The 25,388-nt window shown below is 40.6% G+C and overlaps 1 protein-coding gene across 11 annotated transcripts in view; it reads right to left on the bottom strand.

Moving 5' to 3' along the window:
• Positions 1–25,388, bottom strand: part of LOC133465315 (transcription factor 4-like) — a 193,873-nt gene that overhangs the window by 6,000 nt on the left and 162,485 nt on the right. For 3 of the 11 annotated variants that reach the window (XM_061748005.1, XM_061748010.1, XM_061748012.1), the window contains 8 exons: positions 20,227–20,297; positions 19,963–20,041; positions 16,520–16,599; positions 15,995–16,204; positions 9,021–9,153; positions 5,669–5,834; positions 3,922–4,151; positions 3,298–3,473 (listed from right to left, as the gene is read on the bottom strand). In XM_061748005.1, the coding sequence (XP_061603989.1) occupies positions 3,328–3,473; positions 3,922–4,151; positions 5,669–5,834; positions 9,021–9,153; positions 15,995–16,204; positions 16,520–16,599; positions 19,963–20,041; positions 20,227–20,297 (1,115 nt within the window). In that variant the 3' untranslated portion in view covers positions 3,298–3,327. Of the gene's footprint in view, positions 1–3,297; positions 3,474–3,921; positions 4,152–5,668; positions 5,859–9,020; positions 9,154–15,994; positions 16,205–16,519; positions 16,600–19,962; positions 20,042–20,226; positions 20,298–25,388 lie in introns of all 11 variants that reach the window. The other 8 variants (XM_061748007.1, XM_061748011.1, XM_061748013.1 and 5 more) reach the window with 4 other exon arrangements.

The raw sequence follows: 25,388 nt of genomic DNA, 5'->3' as shown, positions 1-25,388 counted from the left end.
ACCTCAGGGCCTGGACAGCTTGCTATCATCAATGGAAAAATAATTCACACGTTTATCAAGATATTTTCCAGAGGAACTTGAGGCTCTCTGTCACACAGTTGAAGCTCAAAAGAGCATGGGTGTTGCAACAGGACAATGGTCCAAAACACAGAAGAAAATCAACAACAAATTGCTTCAGAAGAACAAAATATGTCTTCTGGAGTGGCCCAGTCAAAGTCTTGACCTCAACCCATGCGGTAGCATGACCTCAAGAGAGCCATTCACACCAGACATTCCAGGAATTCTGCTGAAATGCAACACTTTTGTAAAGAGGAATGGTCCAAAATACATTGTCATCATTGTGCACGTCTGATTTGCAACTACAGAAAACGTTTGTTTGAGATTATTGCTGCCAAACGAATGTCAAACATTCATTACGTCCAAGGCTTCTCTTACTTTCCTCCATGTCCTTGAATGTTTACATGCTATTAAAAATATCCATCCATCCATTTTCCACACCACGTCAATAGGGTTGCGGGTGTGCTGGAGCCTATCCTAGCTGACTCTGGGCGAGAGGCGGGGTACATCCTAAACTGGTTGCCGGCCAATCGCAGGGTACAAACAACCATTTACACTCACATTCACACCTATGGACAATTCAGAGTCTTCAATTGCATGTTCTTGGGATGTGGGAGGAAACCGGAGTACCCGGAGAAAACCCACGCAGGCACAGGGAGAACATGCAAACTCCGCACAGGCGAGGCCGGATTTGAAACCGGGTCCTCAGAACTGTGAGGCAGATGTGCTAACCAGTCGGTCACTAATAAAAATATAAAAGCATATAACTCTGTGTGTGGTATTATGTTAAGCAGACTGCTTATTCTTGCTGCGATTGGCTGGCAACCAGTTCAGGGTGGACCCCGCCTCCTGCCCGATGACAGCTGGGATAGGCTCCAGCACGCCGGCGACCCGAGTGAGGAGAAGCGGCTCAGAAAATGGATGGATGGATGGATGTTTATTCTTGTGATTTATATAAAGAGCAATTTATGCAGAAATTTAAGAAATTACAAATGATTCCCCCCATTTTATATCTAAAGCCAAAAGAATAGTTTATGACAGGGTTATAGTTATGTTTATGTAATTATTTTATTACGAGAATTCTAGGACATAAATATAAACGATCCAATGAAAACTACAGTAATGACTGAGCTTGGCTTCTCGTGCTACATGACAACATATTCATTGCGTATTGTTTGTAATCATGTGTAAACATTGTGTGTTGTTCGTAACCTCAGAACGTTGTATGTTGGTACCGCCGTAAACCGAGGACCTCTGTATATGTGGGTGTGTTGGACAAATAAACTTTTTATTAGACTGCGAAAGTGTATTTTTGTATTCACCTCAAATCAATGTTGTTTCGTGTTAAATTGAATAGATATTGTGACGTATTTAAGTATATTTTCCCAACATATAATTGTCATTATCCTGAACAGAATATTCCGATAGTATTGAATAGAGAGTCACTCTGCGATTACCACTCCTATGTGAGACCCTAATCATGAAAACAAAACTATAACCCAAGCCTATGTCACCCAAGGCCCGGTACACACATAAAAGCAATCGGGCTGTTTTTGTCCTGGTTTTTTCCCCCTTCCCGACCAAAGATGACAAACACCAGACTATATTATGTCTTTTAAGATTATCCTATAATAACCCAAATTGCCTATGAATGAATGTGGTTGGATGTTTGGTGGTGGTCGGCGGGGGCTGTAGGCGCAGAATGGCAGCCACGCTTCCGTCAGACTGCCCCAGGGCAGCTGTGGCTACAGTAGTTTACCACCACAAGGGTGTGACCGTTGAGTAATTGAATAATGTCTGCAATTCTAAAGCGTTTTTGAGTGCCTAGAAAAGCGCTATACAAGTGGGACGGACAAACAGAATGTAACCAATCAAGAAGCGACCTGACTAGGGAACGAGGAAGCGGCTGTAAATAAAAACAAACATGTCTTACCCAATGATTAATTTGCTATAAGTGGGTTCAACAGACGGCAAGAAGTATTTTCCAAAGCCAGTCTTTCATGACGACATCACCGTTAAACAACACTCTCGCTCGCTGCCTCCAGTTGTTCGGCAACACTCGGGACACATCGGCGCAACATATCCTGTAGCCTGAAATGTCAGGCCTTCAAAATAAAAGCATACCAGTAAAATAACACGGTTCACACACCTGAAACGCAAAGTCTGGTGGACCACAGAAATGGACGGCCAGCTCGTGGAGCTGTTGGAAACCCGAGAGTGCTTATTTAATGTCTCGGCAAATTTTTCCACTGTCTTTTTTTTTTTTTTTTATTTCAGGAATTTTCTGTAAAAATAGTCCCCAAAACCATCATTTTCTGCTCTTGTGTGTCCTCTTCGATGTTGCGTCTTGTGTTACCGGGTTGTTGCACACCATGCACACTGTGAGCAAAACTGTTTATGTCTGATCTTTTTAAGATTTGAAAAATACTTATGTGTGTACCAGGCCTAAATTAGTCAAACGATTGGGCTAAGTCAGGGGTCAGCATACAACCGAAATTGTCTAAAGCTAAGACCTATGACCAGTGACTGTAGCTCTCAAGTGAGGGGACCCCGTAATTTATGTGAATATTTGGACTGTGTCTAATTTATTTATTTTTTTTCTATTACCTGTAGACGATTTTCTACAATCGTCTACAGGTAATAGAAAAAAAATAAATAAATTAGACACAGTCCAAATATTCACATAAATTACACAGCCAAGAACAGAACAACAACAAACGTTTCTCAGCTTAAAAAAAACCCAATAATAACAGTAATAATAATGACAGAACACAAAGTCACACATCAAAATCACACTTACTGCCAATCTGTTGTTACAATGTACCCAGACCAGACCGAAACTAAATCATGTCTGGTTTCTTTTGTCCAGCTGTTGTATCATCAGCTCTGTACACATCAGGAACTGAACAGCATAAATTCATTCGACTAAACATTTTGGAATATGGGCTTTTGTCTCTTTGAATTTCATGCCATTTTCTGGAATGTTTTGGATATTGTGCATATTCAGTAATTTTCTGCCCTTCTTGATTAACAGTAGCTCTCGCTCTCTTTTTGGAAAATGTATCACAATAAGCTGTTCAAAGGCCCAAAGACAAAGTCTGTCTGAATTATAACTTACATTTTCCTTTTTCAGATTGCTATTTGCGAGCCAAAATTATTCTGGACATTTTAACAATTATTCAATTTGGCTTTAAGTTGAAGGTACAACAGCAGATTAGTGAATAAGTGAAATCTTCTGACCATTCATGAGGGAGAAGATGTTGCTGCATTTTACATTTGTCCCAATGGATTTGACCCATCGCCCATGGCGGCATGGTGTGCTGCAGCGAGTGAGAGGGGAGTCCCGTCTGATGCCACAGTAACCTTCTCCTCCTCACGCCGTTTCAGGCAGGCTGCCTTCGGATTCAAGTTTCTCTCTGGAAATCGGAGGAGACAGAAACTGTCAGAAGGATTATTTATCCGCCATGAAATCAGCAAGTCAATGGCGACCTTGAAGCCAAGCGGCAGCAATCTTGGCAAAAGATGGCATTGCCGCCCTCTCCTGGCACAGTATGTGTTACCAGCCTAACCTCGGAATATCTAATTTAGTTCTTAATAGACTTAAAGCATGTGTACAATTTCTTGCTGAGAAGCAGCATCACCCAAAGTTACTTACTGCCTTTGTGGCTGAGTTGGAATTACACTATTTTTTTTAATGATATTCTAATTTATTGAGATGCACATGTATATTAAAAAAAATAGGACGCGCATTATTATTATCCCTTAATAATAATTCGAATAATCAAAGTAAATGCATTTGCGGTCACATTTGTAGATTATATAGTGAGGTCCAATTTTGCGCTTCCGACTAAATAGTACACTGACCTCTGACTTGTTGCTCCAGACTGAGGATGACTGCCACGGCCTGGTGAAGGATAAGTAACTTGGTCTGTGGCTTATCACTCTTTAAGTGCAACTGGACCATCCTGCCTAGCTCCTTGAACGCCTCGTTGATGTCGCGTACTCGCAAACGCTCTCGAGCGTTGTTGGCCATTCTCCGTTCCCGCTCCCTCTCCATCTTCTGCTCTGGAGACAGGTCCTCATCGTCGTTGTTGCTATGGTGGCCAATGATGTGGATGAAAAAGAGGGAGGACGTGATGGGTGGGGGTATGGGAGTAAGATTTGAGGATGGAAGTTTAGTTTTGAGGTCTTTTCTTTTCACGCAATGGTGAAGAGAACCTAGAGATTGTGAAATTATTGATTCACATCATCATTGTCATGACCGCCATCATCATGTATATCAAGTCTCTGGGTTTGGGATCCAAATGGTTCTGATTTCATTTAACCTCCAAGTGAAAAAGAAAATCACAGTTTATTTATTACTGGAGGAGTGAAGGCTGCTGAGCTGCATTCTGGGTGGGAAATATTGTGATTTTAGATGATTTGTTCAAATACATTGATAATGTCAGTGTTTATTTAAATTGGAAAATATTTTTTACATTATTCATCCATCCATGTTTCAAACTGCTTCTCCTCACTAGGATCGCGGGCGCACTGGAGCCTATCCCAGCTGACTTCAGGCGAGTGGCGGGGTACACCCTGAACTGGTTGCCAGCCAATCGCAGGGCACATGTAAACAAACAACCGTTCACACTCACATTCACACCTACGGGCAATTTAGAGCCTTCAATTAACCTACCATGGATGTTTTTGGGATGTGGGAGGAAACCGGAGAAAACCCACGCAAGGTACTGGGAGAACATACAAACTCCACACAGGCGAGGCCGGATTTGAACCCAGGTCCTCAGAACTGTGAGGCAGATATGCTCACCAGTCGCCCACTGTGTCACTGTTACATTATTCAAATACCGAAATTTAAAAGAAAATGTCAAATTGAATTACCTTGTGTTCTGTTATGTGATTTGTATGATTTACTGTATTACTACTTGTAAATTCAGAGTTCCATTCCTTGTATTATTATCCTCAGAGTCAGTCACAATAAAAGTATTCAGTGGAGCTTGCACCTTGGCTTGTGATCAAACATCTTTTGGTGCAACTTTCCAATCGCCTGAATGCAACGTAGCACTTCTTTGAGAAAATTGAGGGTGGGTTCTACTCTGCTGTGTGAGAAACAGTTAAAACCAGGCTCAAGACCATGGAGAGACGAATGGGATCAAACAAGAGCTTCTTGTCCTCCAGAAACCTCTGTTTTGTCTCACCAGCGCTGCTGAGGTTCTCTGCCAAACGCACAGGCTTAACTCAAATCAATTAGCAGCGGCCATGTTTCCAAAAACAGAGCTGCCTGGTGGGTTTCGAGCAAAATGTCTCAGTATTAGTAGATTTATTTAGCTGCTTCTCATCACACTTGGTCACTTCATCAAAGTCTAGAGGCTGGGTCCCAAAAGCACTCACTACTTCAAGCCCTTCTTTGTTCAAGTCTTCTCCGAAAACCATGGAAGATTTTCAGAAAATACATTCCAAATTAAGTTCACCAATCAACTATGCCTTCAAGAGGTTTGTTTAATCATAGCAATTGCCAAGTCAGGAGGGTCTCTCAGAACTGAGGTGATTTGGGAAACCAGCCTAATAGGAGTTTTGATAGAAGCGAACATCTCAGTGGTTGGCGGGTTACCTAGATCTTGACCTATCAATTCCTTTGAGATCCTTGCTGTCAATGTCTTCCTTCTTGGGATCCAGGGATTTGGAGTCCTGCAGGAGGTTCTCATCTCCCTCATCCTCAGACTTGATCTCTGAGCTGATGGAGGAGGTGCTCTGGCCCTGAAGGCCTCCAGACAAAGCTGCAAGGAGCAAAATAGGTTTTCCTAATGGGTTCAAAATGACTAATGAGTACATTGAGGACCATTCTCATAAGGTCGAATAAGCATTTTCTCTTGTCCCCTGAAATTTTTTGGACATAATTTGCTGCATCTGGTTGTTCCAACAATTTTGCAGACTCTGATGCCAAACTCCAAATTACGATCAATCCTCATAATCAATTAGTAGTTGTTTTTTTTTCATCTGTATATTTGTTTACCGAATGTTATAAAGGTAATGTGTTCCTTAACCTCATAGCAACTTTGACTTTATGGTAACTTATTGATTGTGGAATCTATTTTTCTTTTTTTTTTAAATGTGCCCCTTTCAGGTTTGATCATGCATATGTAGCTTTAACACTCACAGTGATGAACCCCACTACAAAATAAGTGAAAAAAAAATAGTTTGGAGACAGTAGATGGTGCTTACATTTTTGTAAAATGCATGACTAAAATGGAGGAGGAGAAGTGGAGGAGTTCAAGTATCTCGGGGTCTTGTTCACGAGTGAGGGAAGAATGGAGTGGGATATCGACAGGCGTATCGGTGTAGCGTCTGCAGTAATGCGGGTTCTATATTGGTTTGTTGTGGTGAGGATGGAGCTGAGCTGAAAGGCAAAGCTCTCAATTTACCAGCCGATCTACGTTCCTACCCTCACCTATGGTCACGAGCTGTGGGTTGTGACCGAAAGAACAAGATCACGGATACAAGAGGCCGAAATACGTTTCTTCTACAGGGTGTCCAGGCTCTCGCTTAGAGATAGGGTGAGAATTTCGGTCATCTGGGAGGGGCTCAGACTCGAGCTGCTGCTCCTCCACATTGAGAGGAGCCAGATGAGGTGGCTCGGGCATTGGGTTAGGATGCCCCCCCCGGACGCGTCCCTGGTGAGGTGTTCCGGGCACGTCCCACCGGGAGGAGGCCCAAGGGACAACCGAGGACACGTTGGAGACACTACGTCTCTCGGCTGGGCTGGGAACGCCTCGGGATCCCCCCGGAAGAACTGGATGAAGTGGCTGGGGAGAGGGAAGTCTGGGCTTCCCTGCGACCCGAACTCAGATAAGCGGAAGAAAATGGATGGATGGATGGATGGATGGATGGATGGATGGGTATTAGTAGAATTATGGGTACTATTTATGACATGTATTTGTTTATGCTACAAAGTCATATTTTCCGCACAGTATTATTTCTGACAATGTATGTGTATGATCCGTAACAGAAAAAAAGAGAATTTAAAAGAGTACAACATATTAGAATTCAGTTTAAAAATAACTATTACTAGAATTAGCGAAAGTTGTATTTATGGTAAATGTTTAACAAAAGGAGAGTATTATGAAACAATAATTTGCCTGCGAATTGGAAGTGTGCAAGCTGTAGTGCAAATGTAAATGTGACTCTAGCCTCCTGTCGGTCTCTCTCCTCAGTAGAACAGTGAAGTCTTTATTTGACGTCTGTATGGATCGGTAACTGGGAGGCTGCCAAATTCTCTGTCAACACAGAACAGTCTCCTCTTTTACCACACATACACCACCAACTGTCGGCCATTTTGAATCTCAGTCTGCTTGACTGGGGGCATTTTGTGTTCACTTTTGAGTGACAGCCTGTGTTTGGCTTGCGTGTGTCCGTCAGTACAATTACTGTTAGTTTGTGGACAAATAGATGCATTTCAATGAGCTTAATGTGAAAGCGGCTTTGTGCTTCTGAATGTTTGAATGAATGCAGACACGGGAGCAGACTGAACGCATTGAACAATTTGGGGATTTGTGATATATTTAATAACTGTTTCTTCAGTGCAGCTCAACACGCTGTTTTTACTCTACTATCAAGAATCATGTGTAGCCACTTTTGTGAGGAACAATTTCTGGTTAACATTTGTATTCCAAGTTTTCATGATTGTTAAGAAAAAATTGAGTCTAATTTTGAAATTGCTACTCCTATTTTTTTTTTTTCAATGGAGCACTTGTCCCACGAGCTACTAAACAAATTAAGCACTGTTTGAATATGAAATATTTCAGTGTTGTTGTAAAACACTCCACAAAATTATCATGAAAATAAATCATGCGGACCATAACATAATCAGAATCTCAATACCTTTAATGTCATTGCATTAAATACAATGAGTGAAACAACTATTATGAATTTATGTTTTAATATTTTGCAGTGTATATTATATTTGAGTATATCAACGATGTAGCTCCTGAAATAAATGGAGTCATCCAAACAGGTCTCTTTGAGAGTGTGAAGAATTTCAGAGATTATCCATCCATCCATCCACTTTATATACGACTTGTCTTCATTAGGGTCACAGGTAACCTGGAGCCTATCCCAAACCCTTTTGAGCGCGATGGTGGTGTACACCCTGGACTGGTTGCGAGCCAATCACCGTTGATTAGATGATGTAAAATAAGTAAAATATAAGGACTCACTGATTTTGAATTGGCGGTATTTCCCGCTGCCAAAACATTTAATAGATCCTTTTTTTCACGGCCTTGAACACCTCCAACACACTGTGTGTGTGTGTGTGTGTGTGTGTGTGTGTTAAAATGAGGAGCAACGTCTCTCTTATTTTCTGCTTGAGTGTGTGTTTCACTCTCTCTCACCTCATTACACACTTGGCTGTGGTTGCTACTTGCTGAACTTTGCTGCCAGCAAACTCATTTGCAGCCTTTAAAAAGAGCTCAGGGCTAATTTGTTTCACATTGCGCTCATATACACTTCCCTCCTCCATATTCATACCATATATTTACTGTATTTAGTTTTTTAGTGCTCAATAAATGTGAAGTTTGCTAGCTGAGATCTGACTTAGCGTGTGTCTGCTTCTGCCTGGAATGACCTCATCTTCAAGTTAGATTTTATGTTTCTCAACTTGATGATGGACGATGATTTACTGTATGAACACATTATTCACCTCCGCCCCTCCCATAAAAAAATGTAATAGATTTTTAATACAGTGTTTTTCCAATGTTATGCAGAAAGGTATGATGCTGGCACATGTATGTATGTCTCGACTGTATTCCTTTTTTTTTTTTTTAACCTTCAAAATTGTTGCAATTTATTTATGGGCTATTCCTCATTTTCATAGCTTTCACTGTGAAAATGCAAAAGAAAAAAAACATCACACGTTTGCTGATTATTTGGGTTGATTTGTATTCTCTCGCGAGCACGGTGGGACGTACCACGGTAATGGTCGGGTTGGCTGAGGTCTGGCGAGGTGGCTGACTGAGAAGGCAGCTGTGGCACCTGACCGGCCGCCATCGAGTGTCCACCACGTAAAGGGCCCATACTGCCGTCTTCTCTGTGAGAGCTCACCTGTGAACACAGACAAAAGATGAAAAAATAAAAATAAAAATAAAAAGGAACCTGTCGCTTGGCCAGAGGAGATGCGCTTTCTCAGCCTCACTAGTTTGCTTAACCAGGGAACTATATCTTTGAACTCTCTGGAAAGTAAATAGTATTAGTAAATCGTGCTTATGTTTATTAATCAACATTTAAGTTACCAGTAGGATTTAAAATAGCGTGTATGTATATATATATATATATATATATGTAGTTTTGTCCAGTGCGACAGAATTATGGTACTGTGTTTGTTGGAATTGGGTCATAAAAGGTAAAGTAAAACAAATCATTCAGCATCTCTTATTTAACACAGCAGTTAAATGTTAGATACACTTGTAAATATTCACTTGCCATAAATAAATCATTCTCATTTTTGGTTCTTGGCCTCACAAAGACACAATTCACCGATTATGATTTGTGTTGTTGGGTACTGTTTTTTTTTTCCCCCATACAAATGTATTTTCTTGTATGAGTTTAATACAATCAATAATAACACCCTGATAAGAGCTAAAAACCTTTTTCTCCCCAGTGTTGTAGTTCATTCCTTGGCCTTTTGAGGGCGTTATCTACCTTTGTAAAAGCCCAAATTTACAAGGCTGCGCGTATGTTACTGTCCCATCATGTCTGCCTGTCATGACATGTATGTTTTCGACTTGTGTGTGGTCTTTTATTGTTCCTTGGTGTTTGCGCGGCCGTACGGTGCGTAGTGTGCACGTGTGTGAATGGAATGTGTGTGCTTGGCTGACTCCTGTCCATCTGTCGGACACGCACGCACGCACGCACGCACGCACGCACGCGCACGCACACTGACAATTATCTTAATGTCCATATGTTTGATTGTGGGATTTCTAATTCCCAGGGCACCGAGAGGCTTCCAGCCTCACTGTTTTGGCACGAGATGGGCTCTGTTTAAGTGTGTGTGTGTGTGTGTGTGTGTATGATGGCAGCTTCCTTTCCCTGAGATTGGTCTTAAAATCCTACTTTTAAATATCTTTGTTTTACTTTGAGCAAGATCAGCGAAACAATTAATGATTCATGACGCACGATGTCATGAATATTGTACATGCAGGCGGCACCTTATCAGTGTCACAGATGCAGGCTCTTGTTTTCAAGAAGACATGAGCAAAAAACAAAAAAAAATCAAATTATAAAAAAAAAAAATATGTATAAATATGTGTGTATTTTAGGGTTATTAGTGAGTCAACTTGTTTCGTTGGATGTTTTGGCTGATTTGTGACCTGCTTCCGCTCTGGAAGAGCAAAAATCTTTACGTGTAGATTCACAGTAAATGTTGTACATGCACAGTAGCTTCTCTTTAATACCAGAGATCGTGAGGAACAATGGCAGCGTCAAGCTTGTCAAATTGAACTCACTAGTTTGCTGGAATTAGACAAAGTTACTGTAAATGAGAATTTTCCAACACTGCAGTGCAAATCCTTAAACTTGAAATAGTTTCATGTTTTTTTACGCCTCATGTTTCTCTGCAATTTTGAATGGACGTTTGCTAAGATTGGTTGCTAGCTAAGTCTAATACTGCTAGGCCCACTTGTGGTCTGGTTTAATGTTGACTGCGGAGCAATAGCGATATCAAGACATTTGATGATTATATGCTCCAGTATTTTTATTATAATTATTTAACATTTTAATAAAAGTAATAATAATAATAATAATAATAATAATAATAATAATAATATCGCCCCCTGAAGAAAATTCCCAAACCATGCTCATTTGATGTGATTAATTTAGTGGGCAGCAGTCGAAGCCTAAGAGGTTGTTGTTATCCCAAGGGCAGAGTTGGCTCATTGGGCAAACCAGCCACTGAGCGTAAAGAATGAATTGGTGAAGGAGAAAAGGAGACCATTTCGAGGGACATTTCTTAAATAATAACAATATTTATAATAATATATATTTTTTTTAAATCTTGTTATTTTGACCACACTGGCAACAAGCAGAACAGTTGCAACAGTAGCTTTGTAGATGCGTAGAATTTAAAATCAAACCAACTGATCATCATGAACTATATGAATATTTATACGGTATATTTGGCCAATAAGTCTCTTATTCCCCCCCCCCCCCCCCCCCCCTACATTAATTAGGGCTTTTAAAGTGGTCAGTGTTTTAGGATTTTGGATGCATTGCTTGAATTGTAACCCCAGTGTGAAGAAAGTTGGGTTGAAAAACAAATCCCCCTGTCTGTTTGTTAATCCCGCTGGCTAACAGCAAGGTCTTGCCAGCCACATGCCAACGTCCCCTCTCGCTGCGTGCACAAAATGTTTTGTAGCACAAAATGTCGGCCATGCGTCGCTCGGCATGATGAGTGTTATTCAGCGTTCGCCTATATTGTCTTCCATCTCTCCATCCGTGCATGTCCCTTATTTATGACTTGCCACTCATCGTTCTCTCTGTCGTTTCTTCCCTCCAATCGCTGCCTTTCATCATTGCCTGGATTCCCAAATGTAAAACGGCAGCAGCGAGGAAAAAGAGAGGGTGGCGTACATTTTTAATGGAGGGCTTTTATATTTTAACGAGCCTTCCTTCTCTCTTCCTTCATTTAGTTCAATGAGGAAGGGAAGATGAGGAGACAGACGGCAGTGAGAAATATAAATTAATTACACAAACTGATCTGCTGCTTGAGAGGTGTGCACTGTTGCCATGAATTGGAGCCACGCCCTCAAATGATAATTCTGCTTGTGCACTACAATAGAATAGAAGAGAGGTATCATTCAAACTTTTTTGTTACACATTTGTTTTTGCAAGTCATTTTGTCAACCCTCAATATGTTTTGCACAAAAGGTTCGCTCGATCCAAACTTCTTGTTTTGGGCAGCGAAGAGGGAACCATCTAAAGTCGGATGGGTTCTTGTACTAACGCCTAACATAAACTCCTCACTCAACAAGTTTTTCTAAAAGGAATGTACCATTCCCTGCTGGTATGACATCTAAAAAAAAATGTATTCTTTCATACCTTTTATGTTTATTAGGGATGGCGATAGTAATCAATCAAGTGGTCACTATGAATTTAGTCCAATTGCTTGTTAATTAATGACATCTCTGCAGTTTAACTGAGGCAAATCAAAATGCAGTATTAGCTGCGAACAGCAGAGGTGCTGTTGATTCAGGCTCAACCAGTTTCTAAACATATATCTTTTATATATATATATATATATATATATATATATATATATATATATTATTAGTTATTAAAATCATTGCAATGTTTCCCTTACTCTATCAAGGGAATGTTGTCAAATGTCCATTACTAGTATTTATGCTGAATAAAACACAATAGAAGATGATTAAAAAAAAGCATATTTGAGCAGTCAGACAGGGCAGACATGGTGGCAGGGTTTTGATTGAAAAATCAAATAATGTGAATTTCCAAAACCTATAGAGGGGTGAGGCTATTGGGTAAAAGCTATGGTCAATAATACAATGGCAGCCAGATAGATGCAGCAGATGGATAAAGCCACACTAACCTTTTTACTACCTATCTGCATACAAACTGCAGAATAATATGTCCTCTGTGCAACATTGCAAACTGAGGGAAAACACCTGCTATTGCTACATCTGCATGCATGCACATGTGTGTGTGTGTGTGTGTGTGTGTGCGCGTGCATACATATAAAAACATACACACATTTAGGGGGAACAAACAGGGACATTTTCCAATGGTATGACATGTAGAGTATGTAATGTATTTTTCACATTTTCTGTTGGGTCTTTTGGAAACAAGTATTCGTTACATAAACAGTTATCAATGAGAAGTCACCATATGTAAATAAATATGTCATTCAGAATTTTCACATCTATACACATTATTATATTTGCTACTCTCTTTTTTTTTTGTAAAAGACCTTGTAGAATGTTAATGAATGGGAAGATTGATCATTTTTAAATTCGTCTCGCTTTGGAATAGAGCTTTTCATACAGTGTATAATAATCTCAAATTTTTGCTTTTTCTTACGACCCACAAAGTGTTCAGCTTTTTGCACATTATTTGTTCAATCTGAGACTCAAGCCCATGTTGTATTATACAATTATAAAGGTTGTTTAAGTTACTGTATTTACTGTAATGATCTCCAGGAATATAAGATAAAACAAAAAATGTGCAATGACTACAACTATGGACGTCGTCCTACAAAGTCCTGACAACCTGTACAAGACATGTATGTCCATTTATGGGTATTGGCCGGGTATGTAGCTAATTATGAACATCTCACATGTGCTTTCATTTAGGAGGCCAATGAGATAAGAGCACACGTGGAAGCAATCGTGGCGTTTAACAACGTGTTAAGAGTCCAGTGCATTCTTTGGATCATAGGTGTCAAACTCAAGGCCCGGGGGCCACATGCGGCCCGCCACATCATCTTTTGTGGCAAAAAAGCTAATCATGCTCGTCAACTTCTGTGATTTCTGCTAAAATCTATACCCAAATTCCAAATTGTCATAATAACAAACAATAATGTTGAGATATTGCATTTTTCTGTGACCAAACCCCTCTTCTACAGTAAATTACACAATACTTTGGACAAATTATTATCCTTGATTTCAAAACATCCTTGTGTGATGTTAATAATATGATTTGGTGATTAAACATTTCACTGTTCTAACGGCCCTCTGAGGGAAATCAAAAACTACCATGCTGCCCGAGACAAAAATGACTGTGACACCCTTGCTTTAGAACCTATAAGAACGCACTTAAAGCAATAAAGCAAGAACACTGGTCATAATATTGCTCCCATTTCAGTGGAATTGCCCAAAGCAATAATACTGTACATATTAATATTGCATTTTTTTTTTTTACTCAGTCCTTTTGTATTGTGGTTTTAAGAGGACGTGTTCAAGTCCATTACTGCATTTTAAAATGTATGACGAAGAACCCAAATTATGAGCAATGTGGTATAAGGTATTTCTGTATTGTACTGTATATGTCAAATGTAGTTTAATATGTACATTATGTTTGTATGTATGTATGTACGTATGCATGTATGTATGTTGAGTTGATGCTACGTATTAGTCTCTCATTTTCTCCTCGCTCACCCACATCCGTCTGCCACCTGTTTTCCCAGAGTGATGACCTCAGTCTGCAAGCGTCTCTCCCAAACAAAGTCAAATTACATACAGCTGTGTGTGTGTGTGTGTGTATGTGTGCGCGCGTGTGTGTGTGTGTGTGTGTGTGCAGTATATCACTGATCCGCGCATTTCAATGACATTAGGCTTGCATTGACTTGAGTCTGATCTGCTGCATTGGCAAATATCTGATAGATACATTTAAAAAAAAATAATAAAATAAATCTGAGGGTATCCGACATCAGGAAATTTCTGTAAATAACAAATTAGCTGCGCTTGTTTTTTTCATGAAGTGGAACGGCTGCATGTGATTCAATTCCTGCGATTATGTTGTAATCAACCATAGAAAAGCAGCAAGGTAATAATGGCTGCATCCTGTGCCGACTTCAACAATGCACCTCAGCGAGCACTGACATAACATGCAATGACGTTCTTCTGCGAAACCACACCCACTGTGGGCAGATTATCATGCAGAGACATCTGTGATGAGGGAACCAGGTGTTTAGGTGATTCTCCAGCCTGAGCTTTGTGCTTCCTCATCATTTTAAACCGGAGCACATATCTTTAACATTATGTACACAACAGAAGCAATATGCTTACTAGTTGGAATAAAGACAGAGGTGACGAGAAAACGTGTTTGTCTGAGACAAAGATGCAGTACTGAGACCTGGGTGACACACACAAATAGACGTACACACATGCACACGCCTCTTCAGCAGGTGTTCTCCATTAAGAGAAAACACTACCAAGTAAATACTACCACCCAGACCAGTGGGAATGTGACAAAGCTCCTGAACTACTCCATAGAGGACAGGGCAAAGTGTTGCTAACGTCACCAAGTGCCTTGAGTGTTTCGTGTGTATTACAATTTAGCATCAATACAGCTGCCAAAGCCGTTAACAAAAGTGCAAACAATTTCCTGTGTGTGCATTTCCTCTGCTCAACACTCCACAAGGTTTTGTGGAAATTGGTCGAGTTGTTTTTTTGGGTAATTCCTCAAACACACACAACAGTAAAGCACACCTCGCCAGAAAGCTTACCTCCTTGGAGTAGGCCAATCCCTGGGACCGAACTAATGGTCAACTCGCGTTGACCTGTATTCCATCTGTACAAGACAAGTGACCGTGTACTGATGTCAAGTCAACAATGGAGAGCTGAACCCAACTCAAACGGACAGAAAGTTTTAACTTTTAACCACAGTAAGGAGACTAGGAGGAGCAGTGTGATATTTAGAATTTGTTTTGTGTTTGAAACTTGGACCTTTCATTTAATCACAGATGTTGTCTGCTGAGACACTTCCACTTAATTGTGGCTGCAAGAGCATCATTACCACAACAAAGAACCAAACTGCAGATAGTCACCACAAAATTGCAAAAACAGCCTAACAGGGGAGGATAATGTCCCATTCTGTTAACAGACATTTTAAGGTGAAAAGGTGTAATGCTATACTCGCTACATATGTGTGTCTACACATGCGAATGTGCAGAAACAAAAATAAACAAACTCGGCCTGACTGAACATGCTCAGGCATCTGAAAGTGTTTATGCGTTTCGGAACGTTCCTCTCCTACAAACCCTCTCACATCTCCTTATGTCACACAGCTGTTTACTGTTTCAAGCGGACATAAAAAGACAAAACTCACTTGTCCCTTCATGTTTTCTATTCAATCAGTGCACGGCTCACCACCTTTGCACATGACCGATGTATGATCCATTTATACAAAACCATCATCATTGAGGTCCTACCATGAGTGAGTGTCTGTTGCTTGACAACAGTCCTGTCCCGTAGCCGCTTCCCAGAGAACCCATAGCGCCGTTGTGCGTGTGTGCAGCCCCAATAAGGCTGTGCATGTCACTGTGCCCGCTGGTCATGGCTGTTGATGGGCCTACAGCATGGCTTCGCAGTACATGGATGGCATCGTCCAAACGTTCCAAACGATCCTCAATGCGACTTTGCTGCAGGTTGGAAAAAAAGAAAGGGGTTGCAAAACCCTGCAGAGCTTAATCATGCTTGCCTCCCAAGCGTACCGAACAAACTCCTGAAAATAGCTCAGGACAGAATACTGTTTACCGAGTAACACTTTCTCAACAAATCGAGTTGAAAGAGGCTGTTGTTGGCTTTTGAAGCATTTTCCTATTAATTGTGACGGGTGAAAAATGTTTCACTGTTGGAAGGGAAAACTGCGAAAATACCCTTAAGTGTGAAGTCAAACTCTTAAGAAACACCTCATATATATTCTAGACACTCTGTGGAGGTGTGGGTGTGCATACCAGCGAATGTAGTGGAGCCTCATAGTTTGGCGACGATGCTCCCTGCCCGTCGTTCCTGGACCAAACAGCTGAACTGGCGGCTGGGAGAGAAAAAAGAAAATGTCAAGAAATATGAGGAAGATAATTGGACAATGTTTTATAATGCAGGAAAGATATCTATATAATTATCTACATGAAACGGAGCAGCAGTAAATACGAAGAAAAGGCCAGTAGACACATTAGTGGTTGTCTGTAAAATGTTCACGACACATTTCAAGTGTTTGTTTTGGAAAGAAACGCTACAGACACAATGGATTCCACTACTTGACAGTAATCAGCTGAGGTTAAAATCAAAATGTTCCCACCTATTTTACTGCATAAATGTAAAATTAAAAAGGAAACAATTCAGTGTAGGGCTCTTTCGAACTGAACAAAAAAAGTATATAGGTGTAGTTCCCCAAGCGAAAAAAGTTAGCATGTCATCAGTACCTTCGAAATTAGTCTTTTCAGTTTTCCAACTGACTCTGACTGTTGTCATGTTAATATTTCTCAACGACAGTCATTGGCAGCTACTTCATTTGCCCTGTACATTTGAACATGAAGATGTTGACACACGACCTCAGGCTCCGATGGCATAGTAGTGCTACTTCCATTACTGTACGCAAGGCAGTTCATTTTTGACTGCAATTGTTGACAGCATTGCAAAAGTATAGTTTGTTCTTCGAATAAAGATTTCAATTTGGAACATCTTTTGTATTTTCTGCCATCGAAACCATCAGATTTCCCTCTCATCAACAAACTCGATGTTCTTAGACCTGTGTTTTATTTGATTTTTTTTCATTATTGGACACTTGTTGTTGTGTTGATTTTAGCTAGATGGTATAATATAATAATTGACAAGAGATCTGTCCATCTCTAGTGTAGATCATTGATGATGATGTTAACAGACAAAACTTTACATGCAAGAGATCTCTCATCACGTCCCCTTGTGATGTTTGAACATAAAAGACACACAAACTCATCATAACTCCTAACAGTTATGAAAATATCAGGATAAGTGTGTGATTAGCATGTGTTCTCCGCAAAACAAACATTCTTTGTGGCTCTATTTTGCGTTTTCACTCTGAAAGGGTTCTATCCAAATCGACAGGTCTCATTAACTAGTAGAGTGAGATGAGAGACACTGGTTGAATTTACATTAACATGAGGCTTTGAGAGTATTATTCTTTGGTTCAAGTAGCTTGCAAATTAATTTGGAGAGGGGAATCAAATTAGGCGGCACGGCGACCGACTGGTTAGCACAAAGTGCCTCAAAGTTCTTAGGACCCGGGTTCAAATCTGGCCCCGCCTGTGTGGAGTTTGCATGTTCTCCCTGTGCCAGCGTGGCTTTTCTCCGGATATTCCAGCTTCCTCCAATATCCCAAAAGCATGCATGTTATGTTAATTGAAGACAAAATTGTCCATAAGTGTGAATGTGAGTGTGAATGGTTTGTTTGTTTATATGTGCCCTGTGATTGGCTGGCGAACAGTTCAGGGTGTACACCGCCTCTTGCCCGAAGATAGAAAGGATGGGCTCCAGCACGGCCGTGAGGAGAAGCGGTATGGAAAATGGATGAATGGATGGATGGAATCAAATTTTGAATTGATAAGGACAATTTAGAGTCTTCGATGAACATAACATGCATGTCTTTGAAATGTGGGAGGAAAACCCACATAAGTGCGGGGAGAACGTGCAAACACCACACAGGACGGCTGGAGACCACATTCGAACCCAGGTTTGCATCCTCTTGTGTAGCCTCTGCACTAATTTTGTTCATGAAGTCTCGGCAAACAGTAGAAGGTGATCACGATTTCCCATTGTCTTTTGTGCAATGGCTCTGACTGACTGTCCCATCTTCTCTCAGCTTCACATTGATTGTTTCCTTTTTACCCATCAATAGCTGTGTTTTTCATGTTTATTGTTCTTCTAACTACAATACAAATAGTTCAAATGTCTTTATTGGGAAAACCAAAATCAGAAACTGCTATTGAACAAATTTACCACGGTCAAAAAACAGCAACACACTGCTATGACGTCAAACAAGAAGAAGATTAAGCACTACCAGAACCAGAATGTTGTCTCATTAACATAATATAAAGTTTTGTTTATAGTTCCATTGTAACATTAGTAGGAGGGGCATCACATAGTTGTACAGTACCCCAAATATTTACTGCAGCAGTACAAAAGCTATTTCAAATTCATCGTAATTCAACAAGGGGTAAAAAACCCAGCAAATGTCTCTTAAATTTTGTGTCGCCATCTCACAGGTACACAATGAGTCAATAATTAGGACAAAATGATGCGATGTAGACATGACACTAAGAGGTATCCAAACACCAGGTCATATGTTACGTTTGCTATTCAAACACTGCGTGACCGAAAAGTGCATCCATCATTTACAGTGGAAGTAATACTTGGATTTGAAGTTGACTTAAGTGGAACACACCTATTGTCTTAGAGTCTAATTTGCGGCCTCATTAAATCTCCTCCACTTCTCTTTCCTCCTCTTTTGCACAGCACTTGTATCGCTCCCTCTTGTTTGCCCATCCTTTGCTTTGTCTTCTTACACTCCTATAGCGACAGTGTAACTCCTCACTGTCCTTAGCCTTGGTCTTGGCTTCATATCTCTGAATTCATCTCATTAGCCCATGTATCCCTTCTTGTTTGTTCTCCCTTTGCCTTTATTCAGATGACATGCTAATTTCCACATGATAATTAATATACAGTCACCTGGGTACATTCATGTGCAAATACAAATATCTATTAAACGCCAGGGTAAATTGTTTTCAGTCCAACACTGTCAAACACCCTTGCAGCATTATTAGCCTTGGATATCAATTTGCATGTAGTTTGCACTAATAGGTTTCAATTCTAATTTGTAAAAAGTAAAGCGACTTTGACACGATCATAAACACCAATTATGGTTATGCAAGCAGGAGCCCAACCACCTATAATAACGAAGAGGGGGAGAGAGGGGAGTAAGAGGGGATTGTGGGGTAGGCTGAGGCTCGTGCTCATACAGCCTGTAGGTTTGGGAACAATTTGTCGAAGTAGCGCTCGTAATTAAAGCTATCTGTCACAAGGCTCGGAGGAGGAATATAAAACGATGTATGCTGCTGCGACAATTAGAGCCAAATTCAACACAATTGTTATTAGGAGTCATTTTTCACTTTAAGGAGCAGGAGGAAGAGACGGAGAGAAAAGACACAAACAGGTGAGCTCAGTGCATTGTTACAGTTTTATTTGATGCCAATCTCGTTTGGAGCTGATATCACATGATTGGGGGTTTGAAACAAGTTCAAGTCAATCACAGTTGTTAATATCAAAAAAGAAATAAAGACGAAAACGTTCTTTCTCCTTTCTCTGGGTGTTTGTTTTGTGATGTCGGTGTGTATTTGCCGGATGTCGGACGTCATGTTTCTACCTGTGAGGGTGGGCGGGGAGCCCACTGGAGTTGAGGGATTGGATGAGTAGCTGTTGTTTGTGTGGTCTGGGGAGTAGATCTGAAGAAACACAAACAAAAAACAGGAAAGGGGAGTTAAGTGGCTTGCAAAACCTGTAAAGAGGAATTGAAGTATGGCACATTTCATAATTATGGAAAAAATAGTGGAGTGGATAATAACATAACATTATTGAGAGACAAAACATGTCTGTTATAGGTATGTGTGTGTGTTTGTGCTGAACTTACCGATGCAAGTGCTTTCCCTAAGGCGTCTCCTGTCTGAGAGGTACTGGCTGTCCCACTCTGTGTTCGGTTAGCTGTAACACATACAAACACAAGCATGCACGCACGCACACACACACACACAAATATGCATTGATAATCATCCATCCATTTTCTGTACCGCTTATCCTCACTAAGGTTGCGGGCGTGCTGGAGCCTATCCCAGCTATCTTCGGGCGAGAGGCGGGGTACACCCTGAACTGGTCACCATCCAATCACAGGGCACATACAAATAAACAACCATTCGCACTCACATTCGCACCTACGGGCAATTTCGAGTTTTCAATTAAACTACCACGCATGGTTTTGGGATGTGGGAGGAAACCGGAGTACCCGGAGAAACCCCACACGGACACGGGAAGAACATGCAAAACTCCAAAAACCGACCCACATATTTTTGTGCTTTTTCTGCAATGCCCTGAGATATTGCCCAAAACCCCTAAATATGCTCAAAGGGAAAGAAAGTGAGGCATCGGTATCTTGCCATCATGGCATGAATGAGCGTACAGTACATAAAGAAGAACGAAACAGCAATAGGGAAGACAGTAGTGTGTAATTTTAAGCTTCTGTTTTATAAAATTACCCCCATACCTGCACTATAGGTACTGTACATTTATGGGTGTACAGGCCATTTCCCTTTAAGGGTAATGTTTTAAAATTAGTTTAAAATTGTATTAAAGAGTTTGAGATAATAACTTAGGGTATATTTAGGGTCTAAACTGCTAATAAGGAGAATTAAAAAATATTCTATGGGGGTGTCTCCTATTCGCATACTTTTGCCATTTGCGGAAGATCTTTGACCCTAACCCTCGCAAATAGCAAGGATTGACTGTACAACCAAATCTGTTTCGCACACTTGCGGTGTGCTGATGCCAGAAAGGAAGGATCTGACCTCAATGTACCAGATGAACTTCCACTCTCTCACACACACACACACACACACAGGCAGGCAGGCAGATAGAGTCTGACATGCTCACAACTCATCTCTCCTGATAGCAGATAGCAGATGGAAAGTTTACGCTCATACACACAAGATAGACATAGGCTCATACAGAAACACATACAGTGTGTAAAGAAAAATATAATATTTCTTGGCAAATGAATGCATTAAAGCGATTGGCAGGACTGGATTTCTTTCAGCAGTTACAGACAAAGAGAAGAGAAGAGAGTCAGACAGGAACAGTGAGAGTCAGGAAGCAGCATATGTTTTGGGATCTTACTCATGCCTCACTACTGGCCTAGTAAACCATCCAAGAGATTACCACCATAAACCTCACACATGAACTCCGATCTAGACTTGACGCAAAATGTAGAACATATGCGGGGGGAAATCTTTTTTCATCAATGAGAGATTATAGCCGCAAAGGAGGAGATGAAAAGGGCATTTTTCTGTCTGCCTACCTGATCTCTTCAAAGGCAAAGGAGTAATCTTGTTGCATTACCTGCCTATATGTTTTATTATATATATATATATAAAACTAACTAAAAGAAACACAACTGACATGACATAATTGAACGCTTTTTAAGTATTGAAAGTATCCTAAGTCTCTGGGCTCTATTTTCGTAGACAGTGCATCTTTGACAGAGCCGTAAATGCTGGCGTATCCTGATTTTCGTGTATGGCAATGTGGCAGACCGGTCTGTGCCAAGCTGGGCGTTTCGGCGCAACCAGGGTGTCTCCTTTGACACGTGCCCGGCTGAATGACAATTCAGGGCTTTCATTTACTGAGTGTGCGTACACCCAAAAGTGTGCGTAAAGCATGCGTATGAACATTTCCACTCAAAGTACGGGATTTATCAAGTTGGACTTATGCCTGGGGATGTACATACATTTACACACAGCTCTGACCATACCTACACACAAAACCTTGTGGTAGAACAATGCACCTAACAAATAGAATCCCCTGAGAGGGTCACCAAAGCTGGTCGTCACTGGGACTTTTGGCCACCGGGACATTTTAGCGACAGATTGTAGACATATAGTATGCGGCATTTTGCATCCAACACTATGAGCTGAATCGCGCCGATGTGCAATTATTTCCCTGGCCGTGATTTACATCCAGTTGCCATACAGACTTCGTCAACAAGCTGAAATTAAAGAAAGGTCTCCCAAACATTTTGAAGCCATAGATTTCACCCACATTTCAATAAAAGCAGCACCGCACAACAAATTCAGCTACATGAACAGCAAAGTATTTCATTCAATCGATGCGCGAATAATCTGTGATCCGCATTGATTGGAGGAACACGCGATTCATTCATTCCATGGAAGCATGTGCACCTCTACGGGAGCTGTGGTTGAAGATGGCTGGCTGCATGTATAATGACGTCTCCCAATAATGCTTGCAATAGGGGTATCCATAATTGCTTGTCCTCCTCTTAAAGATACCTTAATTTCTCGCGTATAATGCGCACCCATGTATAATACGCACCCCCAAAGTTTACCTCAAAATTCTGGAAAACCCTTTTACATATGTATAATGCATTTTTACAATGCATGATTTTGCTTCGACCCATATGATCAAAATATGAAGTACTATCTGTATTTTGGTAGTTTTTTTCCAATAATTATTCTGAAGCTAAGCACTTTATTTGAACACGTAATACTTTTTTTTTATTTACTTGCTCTTATTTTGAAATTCACAGCCCTACTTTTATTTAGTAAATTAGAAAACACACAGTTGCGCTCATGTATTTGATTACCGGGGCAGAATTTGTAAGATGGGTACAATTCTTTAAAGAAAAAATGAAGAATCAGGTGAAACACATTTAATTTTATTTTAATGAGATTACAGCGATTGGCTATCCCGATGATAGCTGGGATAAGCTCCAGCACGCCCGAGCACTCTAGTGACGAGAAGCGGCTCAGAAAATGGATGGATTTTAATGAGATTAAAATTAAATCGTCAAGCATTTCAGAAAAGCATGATCGTTAAACAAAACATAACCATAAAACAATAATGATGGTTGTTGTTCAGTCATATTTAAAAACAAAACAAAACAATATTTCACAAATTCTGCCAGAGTATGTAAACTTATAAGCACAACTGTACATATATGCAGTCATGCGTAGTACCCCTGTCATATTGGAATGAAAGTGGAGGCTACACCTTTTTTATAACCACTAGGTGGCGGTGGCATATTAGAATGGAAGTGTACAGCTTTTTCATAACCACTAGATGGCAGCATACATTTATAGAATGTGATCCCCCCCACTCCCTTTGCCCCTATACCTATGTATATGGTAAACTATTGAATTTTTAAAAAAAAATTTTGGGGGGGGGGGGGGGGAATATTCATGAGAAATGACGTTAATTCTCCCTCTGTGGGCTGTGACACGATGTCAAACCATTTATTTTTATTTCAGTGACTGCTCTTTTCTCTGATTGATAGAATAAACAGCAGCGGTAAAAATTCTCCCACCTGCCCACATAATTTTTTCCTATTGTGGGTGACACCTAAATCATCCCAGTGGCTGGCTCAGCTATGGCGGGGACACACGAATGATCAGAGGTGGGGATTGATACATGATGTCTGCCGACATATATAAGTTGTGAGCGGTTATCACCAGCTCATTCTATGTGTTTAATAAGGGTACCCGCTCACATTACCTGTTGCCACCCTGGCCAAGCAAGAGCAGTGACAATGCTCGAGTCATGCATGAATTGCTGCGATTACGCATCGTCCTCTTCCGCAAAGAGACGTCTCTGTCCAGACTGTCACTGCGCCACATTTAAAGGGAAAACCGCTTTGATTGGTGTTGAATGAATTTGGCTGTGTTCACGTCCACATTGGCACAGACCACCCTCTTTTAAATATTCCGGTTTTCATACGACTGAGAAATTACCAAACTGCGTCTAACCCTGCCTCCGCACAGATTTACGCTGCTTGTCACGCCGGATTCATGCCGGTGGTTGATTTTAGCTTTTATTCATGCTGCACTGTGGAGTTGGAAGGAAAAACACACTATTGGACTTTTTACCCATCTTGAAAGGTCTTAGACAAGCATTAAGTTTCACTTCGGTCTTTGCGTCATTTCTCTGCCCTTCTCTTAATTCGCCCACTTCTTTCCTTCCCAATCACTTACATTGAGCTATGCATGTGCGTGTGGGTGTGTGTGTGTGTGTGTGCGTGTGCACTCACACACGCTCGCAATAACTTTCTGGAATGTTGCAGATGTCCTTTCATGAAAACAAACTTTAAATGTGTTTCTTATTGCTTGCCTATTTGTTCTATTGGACTCAAAGCAATGGGTCCATATGGCATGTTGTGCATGTGAGTGTGTGCGCATGTGTGTAGATGTCAAGGTGGAGACAAAATGAAGTGGCTTTCTCATTGCAATGAATTCTGTTTTGGAAGGCCTGCTATTTCCTGTGCTAGTGAGCTTCAATCTGTTTATTTGTGTCCATGTCATTACAAACAATCCAAGTGAATGGAAGTTGTCGGAAATTAAGTTAAAACACAAAATAACTATTTTCAATGGCTTTTTTAGTTGCCTACAAGATTACACGATACATTCCAAATCTGTTTGCCCAATGTTCGGAGTACCAGCCACAAAATATGCCATTCCAATTGGTCATAAAATGGGCTCTTTGCACGTAACGCTGTGATATCATATCCATTGCGGATCATATGGTTTACCCTTTTCCGGCTTGGCTGTCTATGACAGCCTTGTATTCGTAATCAGTATGAGCCTTAAAAAAAAAAGATTTTTTTTTCTATAAAAATAACACAAACAATACTATGGACATTGTTGTGTTTCAATGTGCACATCCTCATCCAAATTGCTCTCAAACAAAAATTAACTCACTCAATTTGGATTACAAAGATTGGCCGGATCCTGCTATACGCGGTAAGATGGGAAAATGCTACCCATAATGTTAAGCAGCCCTACATTTGCACTGTGAGCTTTTTCGTACTTCTTCATAGATCTGAAGCAGAAAGCCACTTCCCCTGTCTGTCTGTCTATCGGTCTGTCTTTATTTGACACTAATGACACAGAAAACAAGAAAAAAACTTATATACACATAGAACACAATCTTAGATATTATCTACCTAAATAACTGGAACTGTTCATAATATAATAACAGATTACCACACAAATGCAGTATTTTATCAATAACCTG

This window comes from Phyllopteryx taeniolatus, chromosome 15 (genome assembly GCF_024500385.1).
Source record: "Phyllopteryx taeniolatus isolate TA_2022b chromosome 15, UOR_Ptae_1.2, whole genome shotgun sequence".
In the NCBI taxonomy this organism is placed as follows: domain Eukaryota; kingdom Metazoa; phylum Chordata; class Actinopteri; order Syngnathiformes; family Syngnathidae; genus Phyllopteryx; species Phyllopteryx taeniolatus.
This window is presented reverse-complemented; position numbering and strand designations above follow the sequence as displayed.